We start from the raw sequence: 15,971 nt of genomic DNA on the forward strand, positions 1-15,971 counted from the left end.
GAACTGCTTGCTTCAGGTCCTTCCACAATTTTCCTTTGGATTAAAGTCAGGACATTGACTTGGCCATTCTTAAACATTATTTTTGTTCCTCCTTAATCATTCTTTGGTAGACACACTTGGGTGCTTGTGACCGTGTTGGTGTATGACACATTTTTTCTTAGATTTCAGGAGAAAGCCCCCTGCTCTTCTCCCACTCACCATCATGGATAGCACTATGTCTGTAGTGTGGAGTCATTCAAGTTCCTGGGAACCACTCATATTGAGTCGGTTCTATGCTCTTCTATAACTGTTTGGCTTGGGTCAGCCAACAAATTAGATTTAAGAAGACTGCAATGGAATGTTAGGAGAGCAGAAAGGATCATTGGTGTACACCTGCCCAACCTTCACAACTTGTACAACTCGAAAGTGAAGAAACAGGCAGGTAACATCATTACAGACCCCTCTCACCCCGGTCACAAACTGTTTGCACTTCTCTCTTCAGGAAGACGTTCTAGGCACAAAAACAGGCACAAAAACAGTTTTCCCCCCATGCCATATCCGGTGTAAACAGCTAATACAGGGATAATTACCTTTGTTCTGTAATTCATTCATTAAATCAGTCTACATTCATTGCATCTTTCTCAAGTAGTATGTAAATACAGTCTGTAAATCCTTACTATTAAAATGTTTATTGTTCTCATGCCAGATATGTATATATGTATGCATATATGTACTAAGAGCCCCTTAAAAACCACAACAAATTCCCTGTGTGTTTGCACACACTTGGCAAATAAAGCAGATTCTGATTCTGATTGAGTTTCAGTTCATCGACAGATATTTTTCCATTTTTCTTTAGAATTCACTGATATAATTCTAAATTCATTGTTCCATCAATGATGGCAAGTTGTCCTGGACCAGATGCAGAAATGCAGGCCCAAAGCATGATACTGCCACCACCATGTTTCACCATGGAATTCAGTATTTTCCTTTCTCCCAAAATAACGCTTCTCATTTTGAACCAAAAAGTTCTATTTTGTTCCACATTATTTAGTTTAGCAAACTAAAGTGAGTTATTTCTGTTCTTTAAATAAAATAGGGCACTCCTGAATAAAAAAAATTGCCAGGTATAATATATTTGTCTGATCTGTTTGATTGTGTTCACTTTGTCTGTTGTTGGGACTTGTGTGAAGATCTGATGATGTATTGCATCATATTTATGCAGAACTATAGAAATTTCTAAAGGGTTCAGAAACTTTCAAGCAATACACACACACACACACACATATATGCATTATATATTTTTTTTGTTATTTTTGCTGGAGGACATTGTGTTCAAACATGCAGGAAGGTCTATGGAATGCTAATAACAGTAGTTACAACAGTCTAAATTTAGACGTTTAGACGTGATTGGCGAACGGTGTACGTTTCATGCCACAGATGTCTAATGATGTAAATGATCTTTGTTAATCCTGCATAAGTCATTAACTAATATTAGAATCTAATATTATTAACAACTTTTTCATATAAGTCTCGAAGGCTGTTAATTGATATGCTAAGAATGATTTCATCAATAAAAAAACATTTGTTTATTATGTAGTAAAATTTTCAGAATCCAGCTTATACATATGAGCTGTTTCAGGTGTCAGACAGTGTACTTTACTTAACCTACAATCATAATATCCTGACAATATTTCTACTTGCTACAAGCCTACACCCGTGCTATTATGTTTCAGTAAACTAGAGTCTCTGCTACCTCCCTTTGTCTTCAGGGTAAAGCCGCGCTAACTAGTGACGTCAAGTGCAGCGAGCATATCCAGCTGGTAGAGTGACGATGTCACATTTTTTTATGACGATCCTCCTCCTATTTAAATGCTGAATGCAGAGCTACCAGACTCGGCACTTAGAGTCTGTTTCCAGTAAGAGTCACGCTGGTCATCACGACATGGATATGACAAAGTAAAGAATGCAAAACTGTCTTACCTTTAGAATCTCACTTTAGAGGCATAAACGTAAAAGTCATAGCAAAACATCCTAGGTTTTTATTGCGTCTGCTGATTTCTGACAGAGTGAAGGGATGGAGATCGAGTCTATGGCAGCAAACACTGCTCTGATCAGAGCTAGAGAAGGTAAGACAGCTTTTATTTCACCTTGTCCCTGACAAAAATTAGAAATATTACTTTTAACGGATTTATAGAAATGATTGTGCTTGAACTTCTAGCTTGAACGGCACCTGTTCTTACAGACGTGTAGGCATCTTAGCTTCGAGTCATAATCCTGAATCTTTTGCAACTCAGCCAAGACGCTATAGTGACTTTTAGCAATGGCTTAGTGAAACGGTTGCAAAATTACATCACAGCGCACCTAGATTTACTGGCACACAATATCCAAAATGAACCAGGTGACTGAAATCCATCAGGTGTTGTCTCCTAAATCAGCAGTCTAACTTTAGAAATGTATATGAAGAAATTAGACTTTAGAAATCCTTACTCTGTAACTTATGGAAACTTTCAATATGTCCATTTTCATTCTACAAAAACACACACACACACTGTGTAGGTGCTAAGGACTATTTGCAAAACACCACATTCCACATTTTTTTTCTCCTCGCTCAGTCCTTGCCCATATAAAACACGTCACAGCACACAGGAAACAGATACATATTTGATAACTGCTAAGGTCCCAAACAGGTTGGACTCGTGTCTATTTGTACGAGAGCTAAAATTAGAAGGCTAAATTTGCGAACCTGTCGGTTGAGTCATAAAGTGTAAGGAACAATTCTTTAAACTGTGAAAAGACTAATATAATTATCAACTTAGCTGTGCAGCAGGTGTCAAATTCGATTCATTCACTTCATTTAATAATATCGAATTAACAACGGTTTAAAAATGATATTCTGCAAAAGGAAATCAGGTGCATGATCAAGCAAGTGCACAATATTTCAGCACTAGAAACTGCATAAACAATCATTACGAAAATGTGTATAATAAGAATAACAAATTTTAATTACAAATTTTAAACATTTTAAAGGAAGTAAACAAGCACAATATTGCATTCAAAATATATCTAATGAAAGAATGTAATTTTTTTTTCATTTGGTGATGTGTTCCAGAATTTTTATTTATTTATTTTTTAATTCAACTCTATTTATTTGTGTAGAACTTTTAATCCAATTGACATTGTCTCAAAACAATCAAACAGAATCAAAATCGTAAAGGTTAAAATTAAATTACTATTTATCTATAACATCAACAAGCCTGAGGCGACAGGGGCATGAGATATGATAAAGAAACCTTGAGAAGAACCAGAATAAGAAGGGAACCTTATCCACATGTGGGTGACACTGGACAGGTAATAAAGCCAATGTAAACAATTTCCTTTCTACAACGGTTTATTGTCGAGTTTAATTGTGCAACCAAGAGCTCCTTATGAACCAAGAGCTCAGGGTCATTTATGAGTTCATTACAGACTTAACACTAATCCTTTCCTGCCAAAGTTCTTTCCTTCGGTTGTTTCTGATCTTGAAACTTTACTTCTATTTGTGAGATTTTCAGAGACGTTTAATAGAATTATTCAGGCTTCCGAAAGGAGTGAATAAATTAAGAATCTTTCATATCAGACCACACATGGAATGCAGGTGTGGCGTTTATATACATACATCTCAAAAGTGATACCATCTTTTAACTTTCTTCCATTACTTCCTGCAACTATTATTAACTTGCGCAATAATTCCATACTAATTAATACCTTAATTAATACCTGAATGTTTTTGCAAACTTGACTGTCCACAATTTTAATAACCAGGCATCTAGTTTGTCGTTATATAAACGCTAAGACAATCCAGTGTTTGTATTTCAGACTTGATTTGTCTTTGAGACGATGGTAGCGTAGTTGTTTTAAACAGACTTGATTGTTTGCGTAAAAGCAAAATACTCACAACTGCACATGTGAAGGTGAATCAGTTATAGCTAGATTTGCAGAAAAAAGTTTGTTCACCTAAATCTGGTGTCTCCACACTCGCCCAAATCTGAAAAATAATGGACTCGTTACTTTTGGAAGATTTGTGCTGTACTTTAGTATTATATATATGAATTACTATATATATTATATATATATATATATATAATGAATAAATATGTATATTTTTTTTACTATATATTGATATATAGTAAATGTATAAGATAAAACAAAACACTTTTTTTCTCAATAATATGTTGCGATATTTTTGAAGTGCCAAGATTTTGACTTTTTTTTTCCCTTAACTTTATTTTTTTTTCAGGAGTTTAGCTCATAAAAATGAAACATGTCTTTAAAATTCAAATCTATAGGACCATATGTTTTCTAGTTAGAGTAGCTAGCTAGTTAAGTCTTTTAAACGATATCATTAAGTTAGCTAGCTGGTTAGGTTTGTTGTTAATCTGCCTTCGTTTTCATGACAAAACAGTTATTAAACATTAACTAACTTTAAGGTTTGTCTGTTTTAGCAGAGAATTTTGCTTTGTGCACTAGCTTGTCGTGTCAGGCATAATGTACCTGTAGTCAGGACTTGGACTCGAAGTATATTTAATTGTAGATAGGACTTTCAACCAAAGCTTTCATGCACCTACATTTAAAATGACACAGCACCCATAATTTACTTCAGCTTCTCAGTACGCCTGAATAAACCAAGCAATCAGGAATATAAATGTGTTGGGAGGAAGATGAAAGACTGCAGAATAATTGCATGGAGATTATCGAGGACTATTTAGAGAACCGGTGCTCTATAGCAGAGGTGTTTAATTCCAGATATCGGAGGAATGGAATCTGGCGCAGTGTGGTGGTTTCCCAGTTCTTTGACACACCTCCTGAAAGCACAGCAATTAAATGGTTATTAGTGAATGTTTGGAAACCAAAAACGCAGATTGTTTGGGTGATTTATCTAGAATAGAGCATTTCTATAGAAAATCTAAACGGCGATGTAAAGATTTTACAATTTTGACAGTGTCTCAAACAGTGTTATGTTACCAGGACTAAAAAAAGAACGTGATTATAATACATTTTTAAAGCAATTAACAATGTTGCCCTAAGAACATAAGGACATTGAGTGTTACTCGTGCAGTATCAAAGGATGTAATAGAGAAGCAAACTTAAAGTCTTAAGTTTAGTACTTTATTAATCCCCATGGGAAAATCGCTGTCACAACAGCCGCAAGAGCAGTGGGGAGGATTAGGACTTAACACAAGAGCACACAGTAAACTTAAAGCACCCAATAAACTCACAAAAAATACTGCAAATAAGAAGTACAAATATACTTATATAACATATAAAAGTTATTTACAGGCCGAGAGACCGAGAGTTCTGTACAGATTAACTGTACAATTACACTCTACAAACAAATAATCCTAGAACAGCATGTAGTAGTGTATAAGTTCTGTATTTATTCTAATAAATTCTATACAGTGAAGTTATCTAATCAGCCAATCAGCACCATGCATAAAACAACACAGAAGTCTGAACGACAAGGAAATCTGGTCTCTATGACTTTTTCCCTTGTTGTTGTTGCCAGATTGGTTTGGTTGGAGTATTTTACAACTTGCTGATCTGGTCATTTCACACACAACAGTCTCTTGAGGTGATGCAGAACGAGACGGAAAAGAAAAAAAAAGTATCCAGTGAGCTGAGAACCTGCAGGGTGAAACACGTTCCCGACGGGAGAGATCGGAGGAGTATGTAGACTGGTCTGAGCCAACAGGAAGGATATAGTAAATCATATAAGAGCCCTCTATAACTCTTTTCACTCAAGAAGCTTTGTGTTAAGCACAAACTGAACTTCTATTAGCAAGTGCAGGAAATGAGGAGAATTAATGCAGTGTTTAACATGTAATGTGTTGTTTATAACAACATCAAAATCAACCCAAATCAAAGAACATGAACCCTCGGGTTTAAACTATTAGAGGTTAAAACTGATTATAATACCTTAACTAAACAAATTCTCTGCATGCTGATTGGCTTTGATTAAGCTCTAAGAAAGCTTTTGTGTAATATGATTAAAGCAATGCAAATGAAATGGCTTCCTTCCCAGTGACAACCACCCTTCTCTAACAGTAAAATCCATTCATAAAGGGCACGTATATGAGCATATAAACCTACTACCACACCTCTCTGTAGCCAAAGCAACAATGTCAGGTATCTACAGTAGATGAACCAGTAGAACTAGGAATAAGAGAGAGTTCATTTCCAGGTGCGTTTTTATACATTCAAGTGCAGCTACTTACTACCTTAGCAGTGTAAGCTGATATGATCGACGTGGTTGTTTCTGTCAGTTAAACATGCAAAGAAAAGAAAAATTGAAGAATTTCAGGTTTATCATGATGCTGGCTTGGATAACGTGTCTAGATTACAGATATTTTCTGTTGAACTGAAATGCATGAGAAGTTGTTACTAAATTTACTGAGAACCAGTACTATATTATTTATGATGTCATAATCACTTTCTTTGTCCTGGAACAATCATTCCTTCACCTTTCCCCCCCTTGAAGTTAATAAGATATCTATAGCTGGTCATGTAACCAAGAAAGTGAAAAACCCTCCATGCCTAAGATTTGGGATGGTGGGAAACTTACAAAGCACTGACACTGGAGACTCCTTCCGAAGTCACAAATGATGCCATTATCACATTTTATTTGTGTAACCATTTGCAAAATCTTTAAATGCATAACTAGGTGCATAACAAACTCCAGAAATGTTCATCCTAAATATTCTATAGTTCACATTGTGTAAAAGTTTTATGTACAGTATGTCAAGCTAATTCTCAGGAACATGTTTAATAGGAACATATCTACACCTTTTGCCTTTTTAAGACCCTTCAGCTCTTCACAAATATCAAAAAGCCAAATGTTTTTCTGGGATCAGGTTGTAATTTGTATGTAGACAGTTTTCCAATTTTAATAAGTGTTTTTATAACGATTGTGTTTCTTTCTTATGTCCCTGAAGGTGGTGGTGGCAAGCGCAAAGGGAGAAGCAGGAGGTGGAAAGAGCTGCTGCAGTTTCCTCACATTAACCAGTGTGCCGAACTGGAACGGAATGTTGGTGAGAAGCTGAATGCAAAAAATAAATAAATTATATATACTATATATATAAAGCATCAGAGTTAAGGAGCTGACGTTTATGTGTGTGTGTGTGTGTGTGTGTGTGTGTTGCAGAACGAGACTACTATAGCCTGTGTGTGGAACAGCCTATAGGAAAGGCATTATTCCAACTCTACTGTGAGACAAAACCAGACCTCAAATGCTGCATTGACTTTCTGAATGAAACGGTATGCACTGTAATGTAGATCAAAAGTGCCGCCACAGCACAGAGCCCTGATTTCATCCCCACTCAACACTTTTGGGATGAACTGGAACACTGACTGTGCCCCAGGTCTCCTCGAACATCATCAGAGCCTGGCCTTATTAATCCTCTAGTATCTGAATGAACCCAAATCCCTAAAGTAACACTCCAAAAACTTATCAAAATCCTTCCCAGGATCTGAAAGGGAATAAATCTGGAATGGGATGCACTAAAATGCACATATGGGTGTGATGGGTGTCATATAAATAATAACAATAAAAATAATAATCATAACAACAGTTAATAAGCGTATATAAATCGTCTGTTAATTTCAATTCTAAGTACTGAAACTGGAGATCCATAAACTCTAACAAACATCTACTAAAAAAAATTCCATATGAATAACATTGACATTTAAAACCCTTTATGATAGTGTCAAAAAGTGCCCGTTCAACAAACCCACTGTTACTAGAGAAACGTTTACAATTTATATTAATAAGTTCGTCTTCTTCTTATTATTATTATTAACAACATGAAGCTTCCTGCAACTTAGCTAGCTGTTTAGGTCTTTGCTTATGTTTTTTTGTTGTTTGTTTGTTTTACCAGGAAGAGCATGATGTCATACCACCCGAGAAATGGAAAAGCTACGGAAATGAAATTATTTCAAAGTATCTCAACACAAAGGTAAACAAACCTATATACTGTAAGCAACACACTACGCTAAATACACTTATAGCTTCCAACACTGCTCACAGTATTACTAAACTAGTAACACCCCAGGGGTTAAATCTGGATCTGGAGAGCTCCCTCATTTTTAAAAATCAATTAAATTCAAATTCCCTGAAACACTGTGAGGAAGTGACATTGAGAGGCACCAGACACAGAAGTGAAGTTTAGCACTAATTTAGCACTAATTCATTTATACCAAAGCCATCATGTGTTACAGTAGATAAAGGCATAACCTTGAAAAGTATTCAGTGGTTTTCAGTCTCGATCTTAGCTTTACCTTCCATGAGAGGTCTTGACTTGTTCTTGGCTAAATCCTGGACATATCTTGGACTTGCCAATGTTCACGACTCTCAACCCAAACGCCCATGATAGGTTGGTGTCAGTCTGATTGACAGGTGGGAGAGTAACACAGTCCCTCCCACCTAAACAGAAAGGCTCTCCTGATAATAACACAAACCCTTTTCTGTTGTACCACTCTTGTGCCTCTTGTTATTGATATAATTTTTAAGATCTCTGTATAATCCCATGTACACTACTGGTACTAGTAGTTGAATAGAGCTTTCCAAATCCTTATTGATCCTCTGGTCATATTAAAGATGTGATATATGTTAACGCTTAGGCTAGACAAGATCATAAGACACGCAAATAAAAAAAACAAGATTACTAGACTGATATCCCGTACATATCTATCTTGTATTTTTCTTGTTTATATTAGCTTATGTATATGTTCAGTCTCCTCAATTTGTGCAGGAGATACCAGATAACCATCGGGAGATATGCAAGCAAAACCTGGAGCAAGACATTTCCTACAGTCTTTTCAGCGACTGCAAAAAGTGAGTTTCTTCCTACCCCTCCGAAAGACACGTCTTGTTTAGGGAGCATCTATAATATCTACACGACCACGTAATAACCATGTTTATGTTTTCGTGCTCCAGAACCCTGCATGAATATTTAAGCGGAGAGCCTTTCAAAGATTATCAGAAGAGCATGTATTTTGACCGTTTCCTTCAGTGGAAGATGGTTGAAAGGTTTGCTCTTTTTTTTTTTAGCAAAAATGATGGTGCATATCTGTGTATAAAGGAAAACACGTATCTAAACACGTTTCTGCCCATAGATACCCAGTCACAAGGAGCTCCTTTCGAGAATACCGGGTTTTGGGAAAAGGAGGATTTGGGGAGGTAAGGAAAGATGCAGGCCTTTACATCAGCAACAGTTGTAGAAGAATATTCACAAACTTTTACTTTCAGTGAATGCGAGTAAAATAGAAATCTCTCTGCAACCTTGTTGTGTCACTTCTAAATATGAAAATGAAATTACACGCTATTCACCTGACATGTCACACCTCAGGTATGTGCGTGCCAGGCTCGGGCATCTGGCAAAATGTACGCTTGTAAGAAACTGGAAAAGAAGCGCATCAAGAAACAGAAGGCGGAAATCATGGCGCTCAATGAGAAGCAAATCCTGGAGAAAGTGAACAGCAGATTTGTGGTGAGACCTGTTCCCATAGTTTCATTTATCTTTCGGTATAAGTAAAACTGTCCGTTCCTTTAACATAAGAAAGCTTTTCCTGTTCTTTCCTTTTGTGCACTAGGTCAGTTTAGCTTATGCATATGAGACCAAGGAAGCTCTTTGCCTTATGCTGACCATAATGAACGGAGGAGATCTGAAGTTTCACATATATAAGATTGGCTTTCCAGGATTAAGCAAGGAAAGGGTGCAGTTTTATGCAGCTCAGGTCCTATGTGGCTTGGATCATCTTCATCAAAACAATGTTATTTACAGGTAACGCTGCTTCAACAAGCTTAGGTCAATGTTCGTTTTTAGAATTTTTAGACTTCAATCTCTGGAAGATACAGTAATCAAGTTCATTTTTATTTCAGGGATTTAAAGCCTGAAAACATCCTCTTGGATGATTACGGTTAGTGCAACTATTTCTACAGGAAAACACTAAACACGTTAAAATACGGTTCAACCTGCTGTACACCAAGAGGCCAAAATCATTGTTCATAGTGTAGAATTTGTTGGTTATGTAATAACATAACTCACAGTTGGCTAAACCCTAACAAGGAAAAATTCAGGCATGCTCAAGCCATCACCTTCTTATCTGCTTTTACATTCTATTTTAAGTTTCAGGAACTAAGAATTAGTTTGAATTCATTTCCTCCATGAAATCTGATTACGTTACACATCACAGCACTTTATGTAATGATTCATTCAAGTAAAAAAAAAAAAAAGTATATACAAGGAAACATATTACATAATGCCACTGTGCTACTCGATTCTTAAATCTGATTGGTTAGATGTTGATTCACATTTCACACCATCCCAGTTCTTGAGTAATTGCTTATAATTAATCTATAGAAACATTTTTGCATGTACATTGTTCTTTATAACTGCAGAGCATTCCATTAATGTGGTCCTTTTACGCATTTATCTTTTTTTTACTGTTTGTTTTTAATCAGGTCACATACGCATATCTGACCTGGGCTTGTCAGTAATCATAAAAGAAGGAGAGCGCGTTCGTGGAAAAGTTGGAACAGCTGGATACATGGGTATGTCATGTTCTCGCCAGTAAACCACAGGGCACACTTAGCCTAACATGCTGACAGGTTAAAACAATAGGCCAAGTTCTTATCTTATAGTATTTAACATGTAGGCTAGAAATCAACATGAATTCCAGTATATGACTTAAAAACCTGCAGTAAAACTTACATAACTTTTATATCTGTACAGTTTTTTTTTGTTGTTGTTGATGCCCTTGTTGTCTACAGAGTCAAAAAATGATCTATACCTATATCTAGGATTATTGACCTAAATATAATAATGCTATTTAGTAAATTTACAAGCAGTAGTACTAGTTAATATTACTAGTAGTAGTAGTGGTTATATTTTGTCACTCAGATGTTTAATCTTTGTCATGTGCAAAGCTGGTTTTAATAAATGATGGTTTCCATAGTAACTCAAGTAATTCACAGCAAATGATATGCAGATATGCCAGATACAGAAAAATGAGTTATTCAGTAAAGAAAACCTTTAAGCATTGGAAAATATTTTTTACTAGTTTCCTAGTAATAAAAAAGTGAGAGAATGACTGTTTGTAGCGGATATAATGATACCTCATGGAATTAATTTGTTACATGGACAAAATAACTGCATCTGGAAATGGTTAAAGGAGTAGAGTAGATCAAACCATGTGTTTTAATTCGAGAGATTGATATGATGTGAATAAATGTATGAAGTGACCTGATCATCGCACTCATATGTTGTTCTTCCACCAAACTCTTGCCACAACATTTGGAAGCCACAATTGTGTCATATGTCTTTGCATGTTCTAGCATCACAATTTTCCTTCACTGGAACTAAGAAGGGGGCACGGTGGCTTAGTGGATAGCATGTTCGCCTCAAACCTCCAGGGTTGGGGGTTCGATTCCCGCCTCCACCTTTTGTGTGTGGAGTTTGCATTTTCTCCTCATGCCTCGGGGGTTTCCTCCGGGTACTCCGGTTTCCTCCCCCGGTCCAAAGACATGCATGGGAGGTTGATTGGCATCTCTGGAAAATTGTCCGTATTGCGCGAGTGTGTGAGTGAATGAGATTGTGTGTGTGTGAATGATGGGTTGGCACTCCGTCCAGGGTGTACCCTGCCTTGATTCCCGATGATACCTGAGATAGGCACAGGCTCCCTGTGACCCGAAGTAGTTCGGATAAGCGGTAGAAAATGAATGGAACTAAGAAGCTTAAACATGTTCCAGCACGGCAATGCACCTGTGCACAAAGCTCCAAAGTCAAGTAGGAAAATAGGAAAATAATCACTTTCTGCACTATTAAAACAGTGTTATTCCCTTTTACAGGTCCGAGTCCATTATTATTTCCACCTTTTACAAAAATTATATGTAATTTATTTTGAAATATTTGTCTGTTTGTGAACGCAGCTCCAGAGGTCATTAGTGATAAGTACTACAATGTCAGTGTAGACTGGTGGGGACTCGGCTGTCTCATCTACGAGATGACCGCAGCGGCTCTTCCGTTCCGAGAGCGGAACGAGCGAACGCACCGGAAGGAACTGGACAAAAGAGTGCTGGAAACCTCAGAGAACTATGGGGTCAGGTTCACAGCGGACAACAAAGACATCTGTCAAGCGGTAGGAACGTCTCACTAAGCCTGCTGATAGCTGTAGGTGTTGCTATATATGTGTAGATTACCTTTCAGCGAGTACGAACCATGCCATCAATCAAATGATGTGAAGAGCAGGGACTTTTTACAACAGAGTGACCAGGTTAGAATGGGACAGAATATTAATCGCCATCCATAGAACATTACCTGATGTGTATGGCCTGAGTAGAATATATCCATCAGAAATAAAAAACAAAAAACAATATACATTTTACAGGATTTGGTAGACACCCTTATACGGAGCGACTTCCATTTTATACAACTGAGCAATTGAGGGTTAAATCCCCCAGCAGTGGCAGCTTGGTGGATGTGGGATTCAAAATTACACCCTTCTGATTGGTAGTCCAACACCTTAACCACTAGGCTACACTGATTAACCCTAGACAGATCAAATAGTTGTCAGTGGAGCCAGTTTGCTTGTTTTTTCAATTGTTGCTGATCCTTGCACTTGGCCAAAGAATAAATGCAATTATAAAGTGTCTATTTCACTCAAACTAGCTCATCACTGGTCTTGCAAAGCTTCAGACTGACAGCAGAAGGTCTGGACTCCATAGCGGCTTTTCTTAGCCAAGCACCGCCCAAGAAGTTGTCTGACTGACACGTAAAGCAACCAATCACAGTTTGTGTTTTTAGCATGAAAATTGTAAAACCAACGTTCCTACAAAACCAGAGTATAGACTATTCATTTCAGATTGTTGTGAATTAATGAGTCTATACTGTGAACGTAACATAATTTGGAAAACCCAGCATTAGGCTGATCATCATAAGAAAAGTTGTTACTGGGAAAACACGTCGGTAAACTCCTGTTTAAATATGGATTAACCCCTTACTGTCTCAGATTATTAGTAGTTCATCATACATAAACATACATAAATGATTCAGTAAGTACAGTGAAACTAATGAAATAATGTTACTAGAAATGTAGGTCTGAAATGTAATTACTTTAATCCAAGTTGTGCTTTTTACTAAAAGGGAAAATTTCAACACCGGCTTCTACTTCATTGTAATCTGTCCATCTTCAACATCATCACATCTGTGGCATCTTTCTATAAAGAAAATAAAAAGCGATTCAGAAATGAAAAAAAAAACAAAAAAAACAAAATAAAACCAATAAAACTGTTTTTAATTTCATGTCAATCAGAAAAGCTCAATAAAACGTGTCAGTAAAAGGTGTGAAAGTAAACATAGCAAAGACGTAAGTGACAATCACAAACATTAAATTAATTTTAACATCATTCATAACATGATTATCATCATCTCTTTCCTTCCTACCAACTTTCCTTCTTCTTTTCTTTTTGCCATTGTTTCGTAGTCTAGAAAAATAGAGACCTTAACCGTAAACATGTCCTCCGCTTTTAAAAAATACGCGCATCACAAACATATACATGACGGCGCATTTTTATATGTACTATAAAAATATATGTCTTATACCGTATGTATTAAAGCTCATCAATTTGATCTTTACTGTTTCAGCTCTTGGCCAAAAATCCAGAGGAAAGACTTGGATGCGGTGCTGGTGGTGTAACCGACATTAAAAATCATCCGTTCTTCAAGGAGATCAACTTCAGACGGTTAGAGGCTGGAATGCTGAAGCCTCCTTTTGTGCCAAATGTAAGTAAGACAAAAGATTCAGCTCTGAACTGTGTAACTGGGAGAAGTAAAGATCTTGCATGGGTCGGCTGTTACAGGAATATAATCAGAGTGGTGAGATGCCACTATCGAATTAGTTTTATTCCTCAACTTTCAAATACAGATTTACACATTTGTATAAAATCCTGTATAAAAGTGTCAGGGGTCATTGTGTGTGACAGAAGAGTGTCGGCAAGGAAGGAATCAAAGGAAAGGTGTAGAAGACAGTAGTGAGAGCAGCTCTGCTGTATGGGTTAGAGACTGTAACAGTGAGGAAAAGACATGAGGCAGATGGAGGTAGCAGAGATGAGGATGGACAGGATTAGGAATGAGCACATCAGAGGGACAGCTCAGGTTAGTTGTTTTGGGGACAAGGTCAGAGAGGCTAGATTGAGAGGGTCATATTGGTACAAGGATGTTGGAGATGGAGCTGCCAGGTAAGAGGTAAAAATGAAGGCCAAAGAGGAGATATATAGATGTGTTAAATGAGGACATGAAGTGTGAAAGTAGAGGATGCCGAGGAGAGAGTTAGGCGGAAACAGATGATAACGGGAAAAGCCGAAATTGGAAGAAGAAACAAACCTGTATTTAAAAAAAAAAATAAAAAATTAAAATGAAAAAAACACCACAGTGCTGAGTTGCTTAAAGGAAGATCACGGTTTAAGCCTGCCACCACGGGCCGACCCCAACCTGGGATACAAAAAGAAAGTCCTTTCTCTGTGCTGTAATGTACAGTGTGTGTGACATAAATAAAGGCTTCTTCTTCCAACTATAGACCTTGATGATATATTTGATCCCCCTATAAAAGATTACAATTAAACTATTATTAAAATGCCATCCATTTGTGAAGCTCGTGACGACTCGCTTTCTGTTTCCACAGCCAAAAGCCGTGTACTGCCATGATGTCGTGGATATCGACCAGTTCTCCACAGTGAAGGGTATCAACCTTGATGTAAACGACGAAGACTTTTACACCAAGTTCAACACGGGCAGCATGGCCATCCCATGGCAAAATGAGGTAACAAACTCGAGCAAATAAAAATACCGTTCCTTACCTAGGAAACTAATACCATAACTCGGTATCACTCTCTCTATTGTGACTCTTGCAGATGATTGAGACGGAGTGCTTTAAAGACCTGAACGTATTCGGCCCCGACGGCACGAGGACGCCTGATCTTGATCGTTCGATTCAGGTTGGCCAGAGCCTTAAATCTCAGACTAAGAGCTTGCGCCATCAGAAATCGAGGTCCAAGACCAGGCTGATTGAAAAAATCTTCAGAAGACATGTAAGCATTATCTACTTTGTTAGGAACCGCTGAACATTCATATGTTTATCCAGTCACCCAGTCAAGTCCAGAGGAAGACTTGGTAGGAAAATATTGATCTCGGTGACTTTGATTCTCCTGGGAACTTTTGTTCTCTGGTGCAATGAACCAGATAAACAAGATAGAAATGTCTTGATGAGGGAAGTCAAAGGAGAACAGCCAGTCTCGTTTGTGCTGATAAGGTTACGGTAACTTAAGTAACCACTCTTTACCTCTATGGTGAGCAGAAAAGCATTTGAATCATGGGATCATTGAGTACGCTCGTGACAGATTTAACGCCTTGATCAGTTGTTTCTCTGACTGACTGGACAACTTCATGAATGTTCAGGTGTTCCTGGATAGAAAGAATTGGTCAGTGAATGTCCACTCTATGTTCTTAATACTTCCACACCGGGTGATGTATCTGTTCATCCTGCATTCTGTTTTCCAGAATCGTGATGAACCCACGGAGCAGAAGAGCAAACCAACAAGGAAGAGTACAGATGAGCTTCAAATGAACTTATTAGACTCTGCATTTGAGACCTTGTAAATACCCACAGCACCTATAAACAGATCTAGTTTCTATAGAAATGTTCTAAAGGTTTGTGTAGCTGAAAGGATGTGTGCCTAGTTAAATAATTTAACTAGGATTTAAACTAGCAGACTGGGTACTGACATTTTTTATGGATCATTGTCACAGTGTGAAGGAGTAGATATCTGCCTCTTAAGGAGTAAGTGCTTACTCTCTTAAAGAGTATCTATACAATTACATTGATTTTTTATTTTCATTTGTTTTATACTGTTACGTCTTATCTAAATATATGACTGAAAATCAGTGAAACGATTTTGTACGGTT

General features: G+C 37.2%; 1 protein-coding gene across 2 annotated transcripts; it reads left to right on the forward strand.

Moving 5' to 3' along the window:
• The first annotated feature begins 1,828 nt into the window (after positions 1-1,828).
• grk5 (G protein-coupled receptor kinase 5) lies at positions 1,829-15,956 on the forward strand. Of its 2 annotated transcripts, XM_047805017.1 has the most exons (17): positions 1,829-1,935; positions 2,045-2,105; positions 6,948-7,043; positions 7,157-7,269; positions 7,890-7,967; positions 8,745-8,845; positions 8,948-9,040; positions 9,127-9,190; positions 9,360-9,500; positions 9,604-9,794; positions 9,893-9,930; positions 10,475-10,564; positions 11,942-12,150; positions 13,656-13,793; positions 14,692-14,829; positions 14,921-15,097; positions 15,567-15,956. In XM_047805017.1, the coding sequence occupies exons 2-17, from the start codon at positions 2,054-2,056 to the stop codon at positions 15,663-15,665; spliced, it is 1,818 nt and encodes a 605-aa protein (XP_047660973.1). In that variant the 5' UTR covers positions 1,829-1,935; positions 2,045-2,053; the 3' UTR covers positions 15,666-15,956. The 2 variants fall into 2 exon arrangements, with proteins under 2 accessions (XP_047660973.1, XP_026995448.1); XM_027139647.2 differs by having other exon boundaries at positions 1,852-2,105; positions 8,763-8,845.
• Positions 15,957-15,971: the final 15 nt, after the last annotated feature.

The sequence above is a fragment of the Tachysurus fulvidraco genome, chromosome 20 (assembly GCF_022655615.1).
Source record: "Tachysurus fulvidraco isolate hzauxx_2018 chromosome 20, HZAU_PFXX_2.0, whole genome shotgun sequence".
Lineage (NCBI taxonomy): Eukaryota > Metazoa > Chordata > Actinopteri > Siluriformes > Bagridae > Tachysurus > Tachysurus fulvidraco.